The following is a 14245-nucleotide window of genomic DNA, read 5'->3' on the forward strand; positions in this document are numbered from 1 at the left end:
CACATTCACAAATTCCCCAAGGCCACAGGGTGACATTTATTGTAAAAGCACATGGGGTGAGGCTTGAACCAGGTGGGGCAGGGTCTAGGAGGCAGAGTCAGAGGCCTCTGAGCTGTCTTTGACATCTGTGCTCTCTGTGGTCTCACTGACCTCGCTGAGGTCCTTGCTGTCCCCACCACTATCCTCAGCAGCCAGGCCCTTCTCACGACAGGCCTCTCCCGAGTTCAGAAGCATGTTGCCTTTGCTCTCCGCCTTGTTCTCCATGGCCGCCAGCATCATGTGCCTGCCCTTTTCCTTCAGCTCCAGGTGCCGTCTCAGCTGCCGCCGGGAGCCCAGAGGGAAGCGGGTGGAAAGAGACAGGGCCTAAGTCTCCAGACAGGAGACAAGAGCCAGGCCCTGGGGCTGGCTGGGGGAAGGGACACAGTGAGAAGTGGTAGGGCCAAGGCAGGAAATAGGACTGGATAGAGATGTAGTTCAATCCTAGCTCTGCCCTTAAGCCTGTTTCCTCATCTGTAAAATGACAAGGGTCCAGCTGCACTCAAATGGGCTTCTGGGGAGCTCCCAAGACACAGTAGTGCCCCATAAATTGCCCTACCCCAGGAAGCTTGGTCAGGGACCCTTTCTCCCCAGCTCAGTTTGGTCCTAGATCTGAGCAGGCTGGCCATGACTGCCCCAACCCTAGTAGTCCCAATCCCTCTGTAGAAAAATCTTTTACTACTGTCTCTCCTATTCCACCTCCAGGCTTCTTCCCCCAGAGAACATCCCATGGCCTCTTCTACAGTCAACCAAGGCCATGCCTATACTTGTTGGCTTAGGAAGTAAGGGAAAGAGGGACTCTGACTCCTAGCTCTATATCTACAAGGGCTGCCATTCAACCTTGGTCTTACTTCCAGCCACCACTGCCCCAACTTGCAGCTCTTAAGTAGCCAACTTTCCCAAATGCAGAATCCTCTCTAATGCTGGAATTGCTGCCCTGACCTGGCTGAACTCTTACCTCATCAGCCATCTGTGTAAGGTCCCGCTTCATTGCATATGCATCTTCCCCATCTGCATAGTATTTGGGCTCCACTTCACTGATCCTGGGGGTAGGATGAAGACATACGCCTGGGGGCAAATTCTCCTGGTTCTTAGGCTACTGGGGTGGGTGTCATCTCCCCCTGCAGGGGGTGAGGCAAAAGGCCAGGCTGAATGGATTCCTTTTTTGTTTTTCATTTGAGTGGACTCTTTCAACAGCCATGATAGCTTTCTCTGCTCTCTCCAGTGAAGCCAAGCAGCATGTAGCATCCAGGATACTTTCCATCCCTGGACTTGCCACCACTCTGCCCATAGCCTGACTAGCAAGGACTTGTGTCTTTTGAATTGAAGCCCTTAATTCTGCCTCTTCCTCTCTCTGACCTGCTCCCTGTCATTTACTGAACATATAGCTAATTCCTCTGCTAGGAAAGAGGGACACTGTACCTGCATGTAGGTGGCCATCACAGACAACCTGGCTACTGCTGAGGGGAGATGTGTGTGTGAACACTTGAGTAGCCCTGACACTTGAAGGGAAGCCATCTGATGGCCTAGAAAGGTATTTGTCAGCCTAAGACATTAAAGATGAGAATTGGTGTGTGTGTGTGTGTGTGTATGTGTCTGTGTCTCTGTGTGTGTTGTGTGCACGTACATGCTCATGTGTGCATGTGGAGGCCAGAGGTATATGTTGGGTATCTTCCTCAATTGCTTTCCACCTTATTTTTTTCAAAATAGGATCTCTCACTGAATCTGGACCTTGCCCATTCAACTGGGCTGGTTGGTTAGTGTACCCAAGGATTCTCTTGTCTTAACCTTCTCAGCACTAGGATAACAGGTGCAGGACACTGTGGCTTTTATACATGGGTGCCAGGGATCAAACTCAGGTCCTCACAAACAAGCTATCTCCTTGGCACCCCCCTCTTGAGATAGGGTTTTGCTGTGTGGCTGAGACTGAGCTGGAGCTCCCTATGCCAGGCTCCTAACCCACAGTCCTGCACCTTCTGAGTACAGAGATTGAGGCATATACCACCACACCTAGTGGTGGGAATTGCTGACTTAGCATGTGAAGCAGTTCCCACCAGAGGCATCCTTAGCTAGGTCAAAGATCCCTCCCTGAATCTGGATATTGAATCCAGAAAAGCCTGAAAGCCACTGCCCTGTCCCAATGGTCTCATATCCACTGTACCCCCTCAAAGCCTAGTGTGACTCAGTGGGTCCTCCAATCAGTTCATTCCAGTCCCCTTTTATGTGGCAGTAGGTACTGCCAGGTCCTCTCTTCAATGCTAGTCTCATGGAGATGCCCATGTCTTGAGTAGACCTGCCCTCAGCCATCAGGATATCCAGAGCTATAGGTCCCTCATTGCTTTTGCTCAAGGGCCCTTTTCTCTGCTATCCCCTTTCATCTGCTCTCACCTGATGCTTTCTGGTGCTAGTCACTTCTCAGCCTTTGCTCATGCCCCCTAGCCTATCTCTCTTTACTCCTAGACCAGCACTAAGAAGCCTTGTGTGTTCTTTACCAGCCTCACTAATACCAAGCCATCCTTCCTCCACCCAGTAAGATGTGTTGGACCCCTGCTCTACCACACACAGAGGAAGCAGGTGCCTTCTCCATGTCAGCTTGCCAGTGAACAGCCACTGAGTATACAGAAGGCCTCCTAGCAATGTCTGTAGTCCCTCCACCCCTTTCTCAGCCCACCCCAGTCAAATGGATGGATCATGCCACTTAAAAAAATCTTGATCTACTTACTGAAAGTTGAGAGTGTTGGAATAGAGATGCAGGGCAGCCCGGTTACTGCAGGGGAATAAGGCACTTCTGAGCTTCACAAACTTGGCCAGGCAGGTTGGCAGGCCATATCCAGGTCCTACCTTTCCCAGTCCTCCTTTCCCACTAATGCTACTTCCCATCTTCTTCTGAAGGTAGTAAACCCCAGAGCCCCTATCAATCGGGTACCTCTTCCTCCCCACTCCCCAACATTGCCCTTTCCCCCAGCTTGGCTTCCACCTCTTTCTGACATGCAGGGAGACATATTTGGCATTGAAGTTCTCTATCATGGCTCGAGAGGCCTGGTCCATCAGCTTCTGAGCAAGGCCAAGGCGCCGGTGGGAACGCTTCACAGCCTGAGAGAAGAAGAATGGGTAGAGTGGAACCTTGGGAGGCTACCTTCAATTACCTCCAGTCCACCTCTGCCAAACCCTCAGTAGCTCTACTCACCAGTGAGGTGATATGTCCATGGGGTACATCATCTGGATCCTCTTCCCTAGAGGAGAAAGCTAGAAAGGAGCCTGGTACAGGTGCAGTCTATCTGGGACACCTGTGCATAGCAAGTGTGTAGACTTTGTGGTGGACCCTATAGCACCCCAGATCCAGGCAGAGGAGAACTAGGAACTTGTGAATCAGAATAACCAATCACGCCCTCCTCAAAGCCCCATGCTACACCCACCAGAAATGTGCAGTGTCAACAGAACATTGCCCTATGATTGACCAAAAGGAAAAAAAGTCAGCTGTTAAGCCACAAAAACAGTAGTGCTGAATGATGCAAAGCACTAAGTGAAGGGATCCAGTTTGAAAGAGCTATCAGTTCCTATTCCAACTCTGCGACGTTCTGAAAAAGTGACCTTGTTGTTGGAGGTTGTGAGAAGTATGGAATACCCTAAAGGTGGACAGACACTCTTCAACTGTCCGACTCCAGAGAGAGTGCAACACAGACAGAAGCACAACAATGAAAACACGAATGTAAACAAAATCTGTGTTGGTTTCTCACTTCTAATAAGTGTACCATATATGGTAGTGAGAGAACAAATATGGAGGAGGGGTGTATGGAAATACTCAGTACCTTCTGCTCAATTTTTTCTGTCAACTTAGAGCTACCCTACAAACAACCTGTTAATTAAAAAAAAAAATCCACAGCAAACTGGGCATATTTAATTCCAGCATTCAGGAAGCTCAGCACGAAGACTGCTATAAATTTGAGGCCAATCTGGGCAAAAGAATGAGAACCCCTCTAAAACTAATCCATAGCAGCATTCACCAGACACGGGAGGTATTGGTTTCCCAATCCCTTCTCCAACGCTTTCCCCCCAGCTCATCAACACCCAGTCTTAGCATTAGGTTCCTTTCTTCCTCCTTGGTGACTCACATTTTGGCCAAGACGTACCCCACAATCTTCCCATTCTCATCCTCAGCAATGTAAGAGAGCTGGTAACAGACAAGAAAAGCAAGTCAGGCAGAGCAGGCAACAGGCTAGAGCTCATCACCAGCCTCCTGCTTTGTGTAAGTTAGTAGGAAGCTGCAAAAATTGTTGAGTTGTGACAACTGGTGACCTGGAATGCAAGGGGCCCAGTTTCCCTAGTCCACACTTGTGCCCCCTCTTGGAAGGGCACAGGCACAGGTGGGAATCCCATCTCCAACCTGTGTCTAGCTTACAGTTCCTACATACACGTTTTCAATTTGCCAGGCATCCCCATCAGCCAGGGCCTCACTGTATGTACCAAGGCACTGTACCTCACTGCCCACTGCTTTTAGCCCACTCAGATCCATGTTTCCCTCCTGTTGTCCCTTACTCCCCTACAAAACGCAAAAGCTGCCTACCTGGGGCCACGACAGACCGTGGTAGAAGTAGTACTTCATCTGGTAGTTCTCCGGCAGGCAGAGCAGGTTGCAGTGCTGCATGTTCATCAGGTCCTCGGGCTGCGTGACAGTGGGGACACGGTTAGTCCAGGACTTCAGTGACTAAGAAGGCCTCACGCACGCGAGACCCCTGTTCTCGGTTATCTCTGGACCTCCCCTTCCCCCAGGCAGGGCAGGGTTGTGACTATCTATCTGACTTTGCACAAGCCTGGTTTCAATGCGCCGTGCAAAACACGCCAGTTCCAGGATCAAGTAGCAGCGCCTGGAAGTTGCGGGGCCCTGACATCAGGCAAACGCGGGATACTATAATCCCAAGATGTCTAAAGCAGGTTGCAGCAACTTTAAGGTCCAGCAGCCGCAGACGTTCGGGGGTCACAGCACCAGGTCCCTCAATAGCATGCGCACGTGGTCACCAGGCAAGGAGCCCACGCGGTGCGGACAGGCTGGCTCCCCATCACCTCACCCTAGCATTGCGGATGTTCATCACGGCGGCGGAGCTCGCAGGTCCTCGTGGATTGTGAACGCGCACGCTCAGCGGCCACTCAGAAGCACGGCACGGACGTTAGGGGCCGGGGCTGGGACAAGGGCCAAACTCCCAGGAGGCGGTGGCGGAAGAGACGAGCTGCTCCGACTAGTCTGCAGCGGAAGTGCACGGCTACAGGATCCGCCTCCAAACCTCAGAGTTAGTGAGCGCTCACAGAGCCAATGGGCTCGGTGGAACGGCGGTGAGGTGGCGCCTTCGAGGCCGCCATGAAGGCCCGGCAAACCTGGCAGTGTGGACAGTAGCTATTCCCTCCCACATGGCCCACAGAGGTGCGCACACAAGCAGGTGGAACAGGATCAGATTTATTTGGAGCCTCCGAGGCTGGGGACGGAGGGCGAGCACACGACGGGGGCGGGCCCGAGGCGACGGAGCAGGGCTTCCAGAATCTGCTCACACATGGCCAGGCACCGCGACACATGGAAGCAGCCTGTGAGGAGAATGGATGCTGTTGTTGGGAGGGTCCGGGGAGCCACAAACCCTTGCAGTCTCACCTGTTCCCCGCTCACCTTTAAACGGACCTCCCTTGATGGTGAGGGCCACCTTTCCCTCTCGGTTCAGATAGCCAAACCATTCCCCGAACTCAGGATCACGAAACTAGAATAAGTAGACAATGACAGCTAATATCTGGCAGGACCCACCCGAATGTCACCGGCTGAGGAAGGGGCACTCCTTTGCAGTGCTACCAGTGGTCAGAGTTCAAATGGCATGATTTCAGTACTTTTAACAGACCACGTCCTGGAAAAAGATGAAAGCTGAGGATGGTAGGCAGTAGGCCTTCTCAGCCTGTAACCCAGTGGGGAAGGGGCTGCAGGGGGTGTGCTGAAACGCTGAGAGAACAGGCTCTCTATATTTGATTGGTGTGTTACCTTAGAAACAAACATTTTACCTCATTTAAGTTAAAAAAAAGAAAGAAAGGAATGGAGGGAGGGAGGGAGGGAGGAAGGAAGAAAGGAAGGAAGGAAGACTCTTGCCAGCAAACTTTGCAACAAGTGACTTCTCTGGAGTTCATGGTCTCTACTTCACAGGCATTTGGTCCAAAAGATCTTTGGATTATCAAACAGAGACACATTAGTCCTGTCCTTGTCTACTGAGGTTTTTATAACAGGGTCTCAGACTTTCCTCTAACCCTGTGTAGTGGGGCATGCCTTTCCTTAGCCCCAGCCCTCAGGATGTAGAGGCTGACACATTTCTGTAAGTTTCAGGCCAACCTGGTCTTCTGCACGCCTTCATCATGGATTCTGACCCTGTCCAGTGGATCTGATGCTTTAGATATGGGGTCCAGCATCTGAGCTGCTGGACAGACCCTTTGTATACCCATACCTGTCTTACTGAGGCTTTTTCATTTCCCCAAAATGTAGCCCAAGTCCTTATTCCAAGGCCCTTCCCATTTTGTTCTCAATGATAAAATAGTTAAGTAGAACCCCTTCTTAGAAGGCATTCAAGTTTACCATCAAAATGCTCCCTTTAAATTGTGACATATGAAGCTAGGCAGTGGTGGTGCACATGCCTTTGATCCCAGCACTCGGGAGGCAGAGACAGGTGGATCTCTGAGTTCGAGGCCAGCCTGGTCTACAGAATGAGTTCTAGGACAGCCAGGGCTACACTGAGAAACCCTGTCTCAAAAAAATATCGTGACATATGAGTTGTGAATTTTAAGCTGTGTAATGATTCATGTCTGTAATCTCAGCACTCAGGAGGCTGAGGCAGGAGAATTGCCTCGAGTCCAAAGCCAGTCCAGATTCTGTCTCAGAAAGAGTGGTGGTGGTGTATTCAAGAGAGGTATAAGCAGTTCTGTATCTAATCATAACTTTTGAGTAGTCTTGTCCTTATGTATTTATTTTTGAGAAGGAGTCTCACCTTGTATTCCTGACTACCCTAGAACTTGCTATGTGGCTCAGGCTGGCTTGGAACTCAGTTGAAATCTTCTTACCTCCACCTCCCCAGTGCTGGAACTAAAGGCATGCACCCAAACTGGCTCATGTTCTTTTTTTTTTTTTTTTTTTTTTTAAGTTTCTTTGAAACAGGATTTATCTGTGTAGCCTTAGCTGCCCTGGAACTCACTTCCCTCTGCTTCCCAAGTGCTGGGATTAAAGGTGTAATAATAAGTGTCTGTGTAATTTATTTGGGAGCTGGGTAGCAGGCCCCCAAAAGAGCAAAGAGCGAAAACAACCAACAACAGCCTCAGAAACTCATCTGCTGGGCCAAGAGTCAGTAAAATACCTTGTAAACTAGTTTGGCGGTGGTGATGAACACCTTTAAACTCAGCTCTTGGGAGGCAGAGGCAGGCTTATCTCTGAGTTGGAAGCCAGCCTGATCTACAGAGTGAGTTTCAGGACAGCCCAACCATTGCTACACAGAGAAGCCCTGTCTTGAAAAACCAAAAAAAAAAGTGCCTTGCAAACATGAGAACCTAAGTTTGGTCTCAGAACCCATATGAAAAAAAGACAAGGATAGCACGCTTGTATTCCCACCACTGGAGAAGCAGAGATAGGATGATCCCAAGGGTACACCTGCTAGCCAACATAGCTAGTGAGTGACTCTGTCTCAACAAAAAGGTATGTAGTACCTGAGAAACACCACCTGAAGGTGTCCTCTGACCTACCTATACTCTCTCTCTGTCTCTGTCTCTCTCTCTCTCTCTCACACACACACACTTGGGGGAGGTTCCAACTGCTGATTCACCAGCCTGACATACTAGCTGTTGGATTCCCTGTCAAGGCTCAGGCTGCTGGACCTGGCAGATCAAGGATGTTCCTGCTACATGGAGCTCACCTGGCTGGACCCTCCTAGGTTCCCTTCTGTCAGACATACCCTGCCCTCCACTGCTTTGGATCCTTGCTCATAAGGTCTTCTCTGATCCCTCTATAAGAAAGTTCTGACCAGGCGGTGATGGTGCACGCCTTTAATCCCAACACTTGTGGGAGGCAGAGACAGGTGGATCTCTGTGAGTTTGAGGCCAGCCTGATCTACAGAATGAGTTAGAGGACAGCCAGAACAGTTTTCTACAGAGAAACTCTGTCTTGAAAAACCAAAGTGAAAAAAAAAAAAGAAAGTTCTGTATCATTTGCCATCTGCTTTGTTTCCCACAGCTCATTGGTCTCTACATCTGCTTGTTTACTTGATTAGAATCTGACCACCTAGAAAGATGAGTTCCTTGAGGCAGGGCTTCTTGTTTTACCAAACAAAGGCACTCTTGGTACCCCTAGAGCAGCTGAGGGTAACACCTGATGAATAGGCTAGGAGTGGCTGAGGGAAAGCCTACTGGACCCTCTTATATAGCCCATTTCTTCCTTTCCTGCAGTCTGTCACATCCTTCAAACCTGAACTGGGCTTCCAGGAAGCAAGGAGATAGCACTTACATGGCAGAAGGTGTACTCAGCCACCTGATTGAAGATCTTTAGCAAGGTAGGGTCCCCACTGTCACTGTAACCCATGAGGAAGGCAATCATGGCTTCACAGTGTGGCCACCACAGCTTCATGTCCCACTCCAGCTGAGAAGAGAGCAGAGATAGGCAGCTAAGGTCCTTGTTGACTTTAGGACACTCATATCCTCTGTTCTGACTCAGTCTGTCTGGCTCAGGACTTGGTTCTTAATCATGAGACATGGGGGATAGAGTTAGACTAGTCCTTAAGAGTAGAGCTAGCTTTCTGACCTGAATGTACCCCAAGCAGCTCCTTAAAAGGACAAGTACTGGGGCAGACTCCCTTTATCCCTTAAGGTGGAATGCTGTCTGCCTTGTCATGTCATCTTTAAGCCTCTTGGACACTGCTGCTACCCATGGCTGGTAGCGTACCCTCAGCAGATCTCCAGCAGGATCAGGACACAACTGATCAGAAGAACAATTTCACTCCTGTCTGCCACCAAGTGGGAAAGTGAGAATCACCCAAGAACCCTTCAAGCCACTGGCACCAGACAAAGGGGACGTGTGTCTTGGCATCAGCATTTGCACACTCTCTCTTCTCTAATGGCTTTCACGGGATATATGACGGGGAAAACTGGACTCTGGGTTCAAATTTTTTTGTTGTTATTGTATTTTGAGATAGGATCTCTTTACCTTGTCCTGGCTGTCCTGAACCTCACTATGTAGACCAGACCAGGCTGGCCTCGAGTTCACAGAGATGCTTCTGATCTGGCCCCCAAGTGCTGGGATTAAAGACATGTGCCACTACACCTGGCTCTGAGTTCCCCTATTACATGCCAGGCTTCCAGCAAGTTGCTCTGGGCATTCCCACCTGGGTGGGGCAGAAACCATCAGCATCCTGGAAGTAGAAGAGGCCTCCGTGCTCAGGGTCCCATCCAGAGTAGAAAGGCAACAAGAGAAACTTGTCAATGATGTGCATTCGAAGTTTGATGTCACCTTTCCTGCGGGCATACTGGAGCAGGAACCAGCCAGCTTCTATTGCGTGGCCTAGTGAGGGTTGAAAGAAAGTTAAGGCAGGAATTAATTCCCTTCCCAAGCATCTGAGGGCTTGAGTTCCTGGAACCTCCCTTCCTCCTCATGGGTGAAAGATGCTTGAACTCTGTCACAGGATACCCTGCCTTTCTGCCTGGACTCCATTCCCTGAAAAAAAAAAAAGGCCCCCAAAAAAGACACTTAAGTTCCTTCAGCCAATGCCCAGTCCTGGGCAGACTTTCCCCTTCCTCTACCTGGTCTTTGGTGGAGGGAGGAGGGCAGCCCCTCCCATAGGAGACCCCAAACTGAAAGCTGAGTTCTTTTTCCTGATGGGCCCAGCACACCTGGGTTCTGATGTCTTCCAAGGCAACCAGGAAGTTCTTTGCCATCCTCTGATATATTCTCTAGCACAGCTTTCCCATCCCTCTGCCAGAAAAGGAACAAAAGACAGATGTTTCCATTCCCTCTCATCTAACCAGAAAGATCTAACTTCAAAAATCTCTCCTGCTGGGCATGGTGGCCCACTCCTTTAATCACAGCACTGGGGAGGCAGAGGCAGGCAGATCTCTGTGAGTTCAAGGCCAGCCTGGTATACATAGTGAGTTCCAGGACAGCCAGGACTGTTACATAGAGCCCTTTCTTGAAAAAATGAAAAAAAATTTTCCTTCCTCCACCCTTGGTACCAGCTATCCACCTACTCAGTAGACCCAAAGGGGGCATTTTTGGTTGTTGTGTGTTTTGAAACAGTCTTGAGTAACCCAGGCTAGTCTCAAACTTAGTATACATGCAAGGCTAACCTTGAACTCTAGATTTTCCTGCTTCTACCTCTGGAGTTCTGGAATTATAGAAGAACATTTTTGGAATGGCTGATTGTCTCCCATGGGCCTATAGGTTCTGATCCTTGCTTTAGATCTGGATCTCTCAAGCAGAGAGCACATAAAACACTGAATGAGGAGGCAAGATAGAGTTGGATGTCCACAGAGGCTGAGGAGGAACATAGATCAAGGTCTCAGGATGTGCTTGGGGCTCTGGCCTCTTTTTTCTGCCTTAGGACCCACCCATCTCTGCCCCAGCATGCCAGGCTCCACCTTCCTGAGGACCCTGGGCTATATTTCAAATGAATGTGCTTCCTTAGATCTACCTGTCTAGAAAGCTGAAGAACATATTTCAGGTAGGGGGCCCTTGCAGAGTGGGAGAATAGGGTTCACTCCGTCCCTCTCTCTGTGCCTACCTGGACGTGCTGCAGAATCCTGTGGGCACACCAGTCCCCTAGTTCTGCATACTTGCTGGTCAGTGCCTTATCTTCCTCTCCAAGCTGCTCCACCAGGTGGAGCAGCATCATGGGCACTGCCAAAGCCTCTGCCGCAGGGGTCCCTGAGAGCCTAGTCTGGCCTAGATCAGATGAGTCCACCTGCACCCAGTGGACGATCTGATCCATCATCTCCATAGCTTCATTCTGTGGGGAGACAAGGCAGAGGCTGCATACCTTGTCCCATTTCTCTCCCCCAGGAAGGACCTAGGATTCAGCTTGTTCTCCAAGGATACCTGCTCTTTCTGAAGCTCTCCAGGGCCAGCCCTACAGCCAAGTACCAGAGGCCAAGTGGATCCACCCAACATTGCTTGTGGGGTGAGGGGGAAGCTCTGGGATTCAGGCAGGAGGGCCCAGGGAGGAAAAAGGACCTCTTCTACATGGACACAGGACATTGACTGATAGATCCCTGTTTGCTCAGGGTTCCTATGGTGGTACAGGAATTGGGAGAGAGCTGAGGAGAGAAGGTAGTCACAAAATGGTAGGACAGGAGTGAATGGGAGTTGTGGCAAGCTCTCAGGTCTCTCTTCAGAGTGAATTCATACCCAACAGCCTGTGGCCATCCTTCCCACACACCTGATAATGTGTTTCCCCTGTTACTTTCCAAAGCTCATTCATGGCCATGGTGTAGAAACATTCACTGAAAATGGTCCGCTGCACCTTCACTGGATGGCCATCCCGAGTCAACACAAAGGCACACTTCTTGGCAGGTGGTGCCACACGGGCATGATGCAGCAAAAACTCACCACCTGGTGGTTGGGGAGTATGCATGCTAGGTAAGGGCTCATAATATACTGTCTCTTGGAACATACCAGTCCCTTTTCTTTACCCCTTTAGATCCACTGAATAAATGATCCACTGAAGCTCCTGAGGAGATGGGGGTAGGAGAGGGTACCTGCTTTTGCTGCATCCAGAAGCTCAGCACGGCGGAAGCGCTCAAAACTGCGGTACAAGTGACAATACATCCATACCTGTGAGGGAAGAGTTTGAAGAGGAGCAGCTGGGGTAGGGGGGGATCTTAAGTATCCCTGGGTATATCCAATTGTGTGACAGCCTTAAGTGTGCAAACTGACCTGCCTCCCCTGCAGCCAGACATATTTGAGGTGATCATAGACCTGCCCATTGCGGCCAAGACATGTAAGGAAGCCCCTGTGAGACATATTGTATTGTTAGAAAAAGAGGAGACTTGCACCCTTCTCCAATAGCTTCACTATTCTCCTGAAGCCAGTAGATCTGTGAGTCGCCACAGAGTGAAGTAGGGGTTTGGGAGGGGCAAAAGCCCTGGGAGGATCATCGAGGGGTAGCTAACCCGTGTTCCTGGTCATGGGAATGCTCCATCCAGAAAGCGACCACATTATCGAGCTCCTGTCCCACACGTTCCTTCCAGACCTGCAGTGTCTCTCGTTCCTTCTCCATATCCTGTGAAGTGATTCAGGTCAGGGCATGCATGGAGGCACAGCTCTTCACAGGGACTTCCTGAACCAGCTCAAGTGGGCCCCAGAGCTGTTTGATCGCACCCCATCCCCATAGGGGTCTTGAGCCAAGGATCCCTCTCGCCTTTGCGACAGGCTTCTGACCTCACCGTTTGCTGGGACCCTCCAGAACAGCACCTCTCCTGCCAAAGAGACCACTGACTTTTAACACTCAGTCCATTTATTAGCTCTCCTCCAGGAAACCGGAGTTGGTCAAATCCCGTGACCGTCACTCAGCTGACCGAGCAGTGCCCCACCCACCTGATCCTCTTCAGGGTTCGGACGGGGTGAGGTGGGGGCGGGGCAGAGGGCGGGGTTTGAAACCCCACCTCCTGCCCATCAAGGCCTAGGGTGAGCGCACTCTTGCTCTAGATTCTCCTGGTGGGAAGTGGCTGAGGACAGTCTTGTCACATGGAGAGGAAGTAGGGAGGAGACTGAATTGTGCCTGGCAGCTGAGGTTGGTGATCCCAACAGATGTGTGGGGTTGGGGTGCCCCTGGAAATGCCTGAATCATGAGACCATATAGTGGGCAAGTCTTCTCTGCCAATTTGGTCCTTTAGCTTCGTAAGCTGTCAGTATCCAGTAATTTACAACCATTGGCCTTGGTTGCCAGTTCCTGGATACTTCACCCCAAAGGCTGCTTCTGGGAAAACAGGTGGTAACCATGCAAAGCAGAGTGGGCATCCTCTAGATCTCTGGGCCTGCCTTCTAGCTACCCAGTATTGGTTGGCTCTGGGATAGGCTGGTTGATCTGTTCCCCCCATTTTTGTTACCCACTGGGCACCCTCATTGATCAGCAGAATTCTGTGGAGGGAGAATTGCAGCCAGAATTTCTGAGGTACTTTGGGGAGCTTGAATATGTTCTGAATCTTTTTGTCCCCATTTTATTTTATGTGTATTGGTGTTTGCCTCTGTGTATGTCTGTACACCACATGCATTTAGTATCCTCAGAGGCCAGAAAAGGGCACTGGGATCCTCTGGGGCTGGAGTTACAGATGGTTGTGAGTCTCCATGTGGGTGCTAGAAATCGAACCTGGACCCTCTGGAAGAAAAGATAGTGCACTTAACTGCTGAGTCATCACTCTAGTTCTTTGAATATGTCCTTAAGGATAGACTGCAACCCAGGAGTGTAAAGTAACTAGACCTTCTGCCTCGTCAATGCTGCTCTGGGAGTTGGTTAGTAAAAAGAATCCAGTTCCTGGGCATGGTGATGTTCTTGTACCACTCTATCCCCCAGCTGTGTTCTGACCTTTGATTTCACAATGACTGCTATCTTCCAGGCTATGGCTGCTGGCTAGCTCTGCAGGTTGGAGTGGTTCTTTTAGCCTGAAACACTTCACCTTTGTGGTGCTTGGAGTAAGCCTTGTCCCCATGTATGTTAGGTAGGTGTCTACTGCAGCTGCTCTGTGTTCATATCTACCCTCAGCTTAGCTCATACCCAGGGGACCCTAGACCTGTATCCAGGAAGGCTTGTGTGCCATTATTTAAACTGTATTTATCCATGTCCATCTTCTTCCCTGCCTCCCTTGCACACATACCATCTCCCTCAAGCTCAGCCAAGGACAAGCCTTGGTATGATACTATAGGTAATTCCCTGGCCCTGGATCTCATGGGAGGAGTGTTAGGCAAGGCTGTAATGCCTCTTTCTACCCTCAAGCTCAGTTTGCTTGTTTGTTTGCAACAGGGTCTCATGTATCCCAGACTAGCCTTGTACTCTCACTAGTAGGCAAGGATGGTTTTGAAGTCCTGATCTTATTGCCTCCACTTCTCAAGAACTGGGACTACAGGTGTGTTGCATCACACCCAGCTTCAAGCTCAGTATTTGTTTTTGTTTTCACTGTGTAGTTCCTACTTTCCTGGAACTCACTCTGTAGACCAGGCTGGCCT

At 50.2% G+C, this 14245-nt stretch overlaps 2 protein-coding genes across 6 annotated transcripts; both read right to left on the reverse strand.

Annotated features, from left to right (window-relative positions):
- Nucleotides 1–5294, reverse strand: Naa10 (N-alpha-acetyltransferase 10, NatA catalytic subunit). 3 transcript variants are annotated; one of them, XM_037199342.1, is made up of 8 exons: nucleotides 5103–5294; nucleotides 4601–4699; nucleotides 4149–4207; nucleotides 3224–3269; nucleotides 3014–3129; nucleotides 2759–2803; nucleotides 995–1079; nucleotides 1–402 (listed from the first exon to the last, which is right to left on the reverse strand). In XM_037199342.1, the coding sequence occupies exons 1-8, from the start codon at nucleotides 5121–5123 to the stop codon at nucleotides 364–366; spliced, it is 510 nt and encodes a 169-aa protein (XP_037055237.1). In that variant the 5' UTR covers nucleotides 5124–5294; the 3' UTR covers nucleotides 1–363. The 3 variants fall into 3 exon arrangements, with proteins under 3 accessions (XP_037055237.1, XP_028744396.1, XP_028744397.1); XM_028888563.2 differs by having other exon boundaries at nucleotides 1–318; nucleotides 5103–5292; XM_028888564.1 differs by having other exon boundaries at nucleotides 1–406; nucleotides 5103–5291.
- Nucleotides 5295–5465: 171 nt separating this feature from the next.
- Nucleotides 5466–12639, reverse strand: LOC114706216 (renin binding protein). 3 transcript variants are annotated; one of them, XM_028888560.2, is made up of 11 exons: nucleotides 12464–12639; nucleotides 12196–12305; nucleotides 11960–12035; nucleotides 11782–11857; nucleotides 11463–11635; nucleotides 10809–11033; nucleotides 9922–10003; nucleotides 9417–9592; nucleotides 8543–8674; nucleotides 5690–5777; nucleotides 5466–5610 (listed from the first exon to the last, which is right to left on the reverse strand). In XM_028888560.2, the coding sequence occupies exons 2-11, from the start codon at nucleotides 12300–12302 to the stop codon at nucleotides 5486–5488; spliced, it is 1260 nt and encodes a 419-aa protein (XP_028744393.1). In that variant the 5' UTR covers nucleotides 12303–12305; nucleotides 12464–12639; the 3' UTR covers nucleotides 5466–5485. The 3 variants fall into 3 exon arrangements, with proteins under 3 accessions (XP_028744393.1, XP_028744392.1, XP_028744394.1); XM_028888559.2 differs by having other exon boundaries at nucleotides 12469–12638; XM_028888561.2 differs by lacking the exon at nucleotides 10809–11033 and having other exon boundaries at nucleotides 12469–12638.
- Nucleotides 12640–14245: the final 1606 nt, after the last annotated feature.

This window comes from Peromyscus leucopus, chromosome X (assembly GCF_004664715.2).
Source record: "Peromyscus leucopus breed LL Stock chromosome X, UCI_PerLeu_2.1, whole genome shotgun sequence".
NCBI lineage: Eukaryota > Metazoa > Chordata > Mammalia > Rodentia > Cricetidae > Peromyscus > Peromyscus leucopus.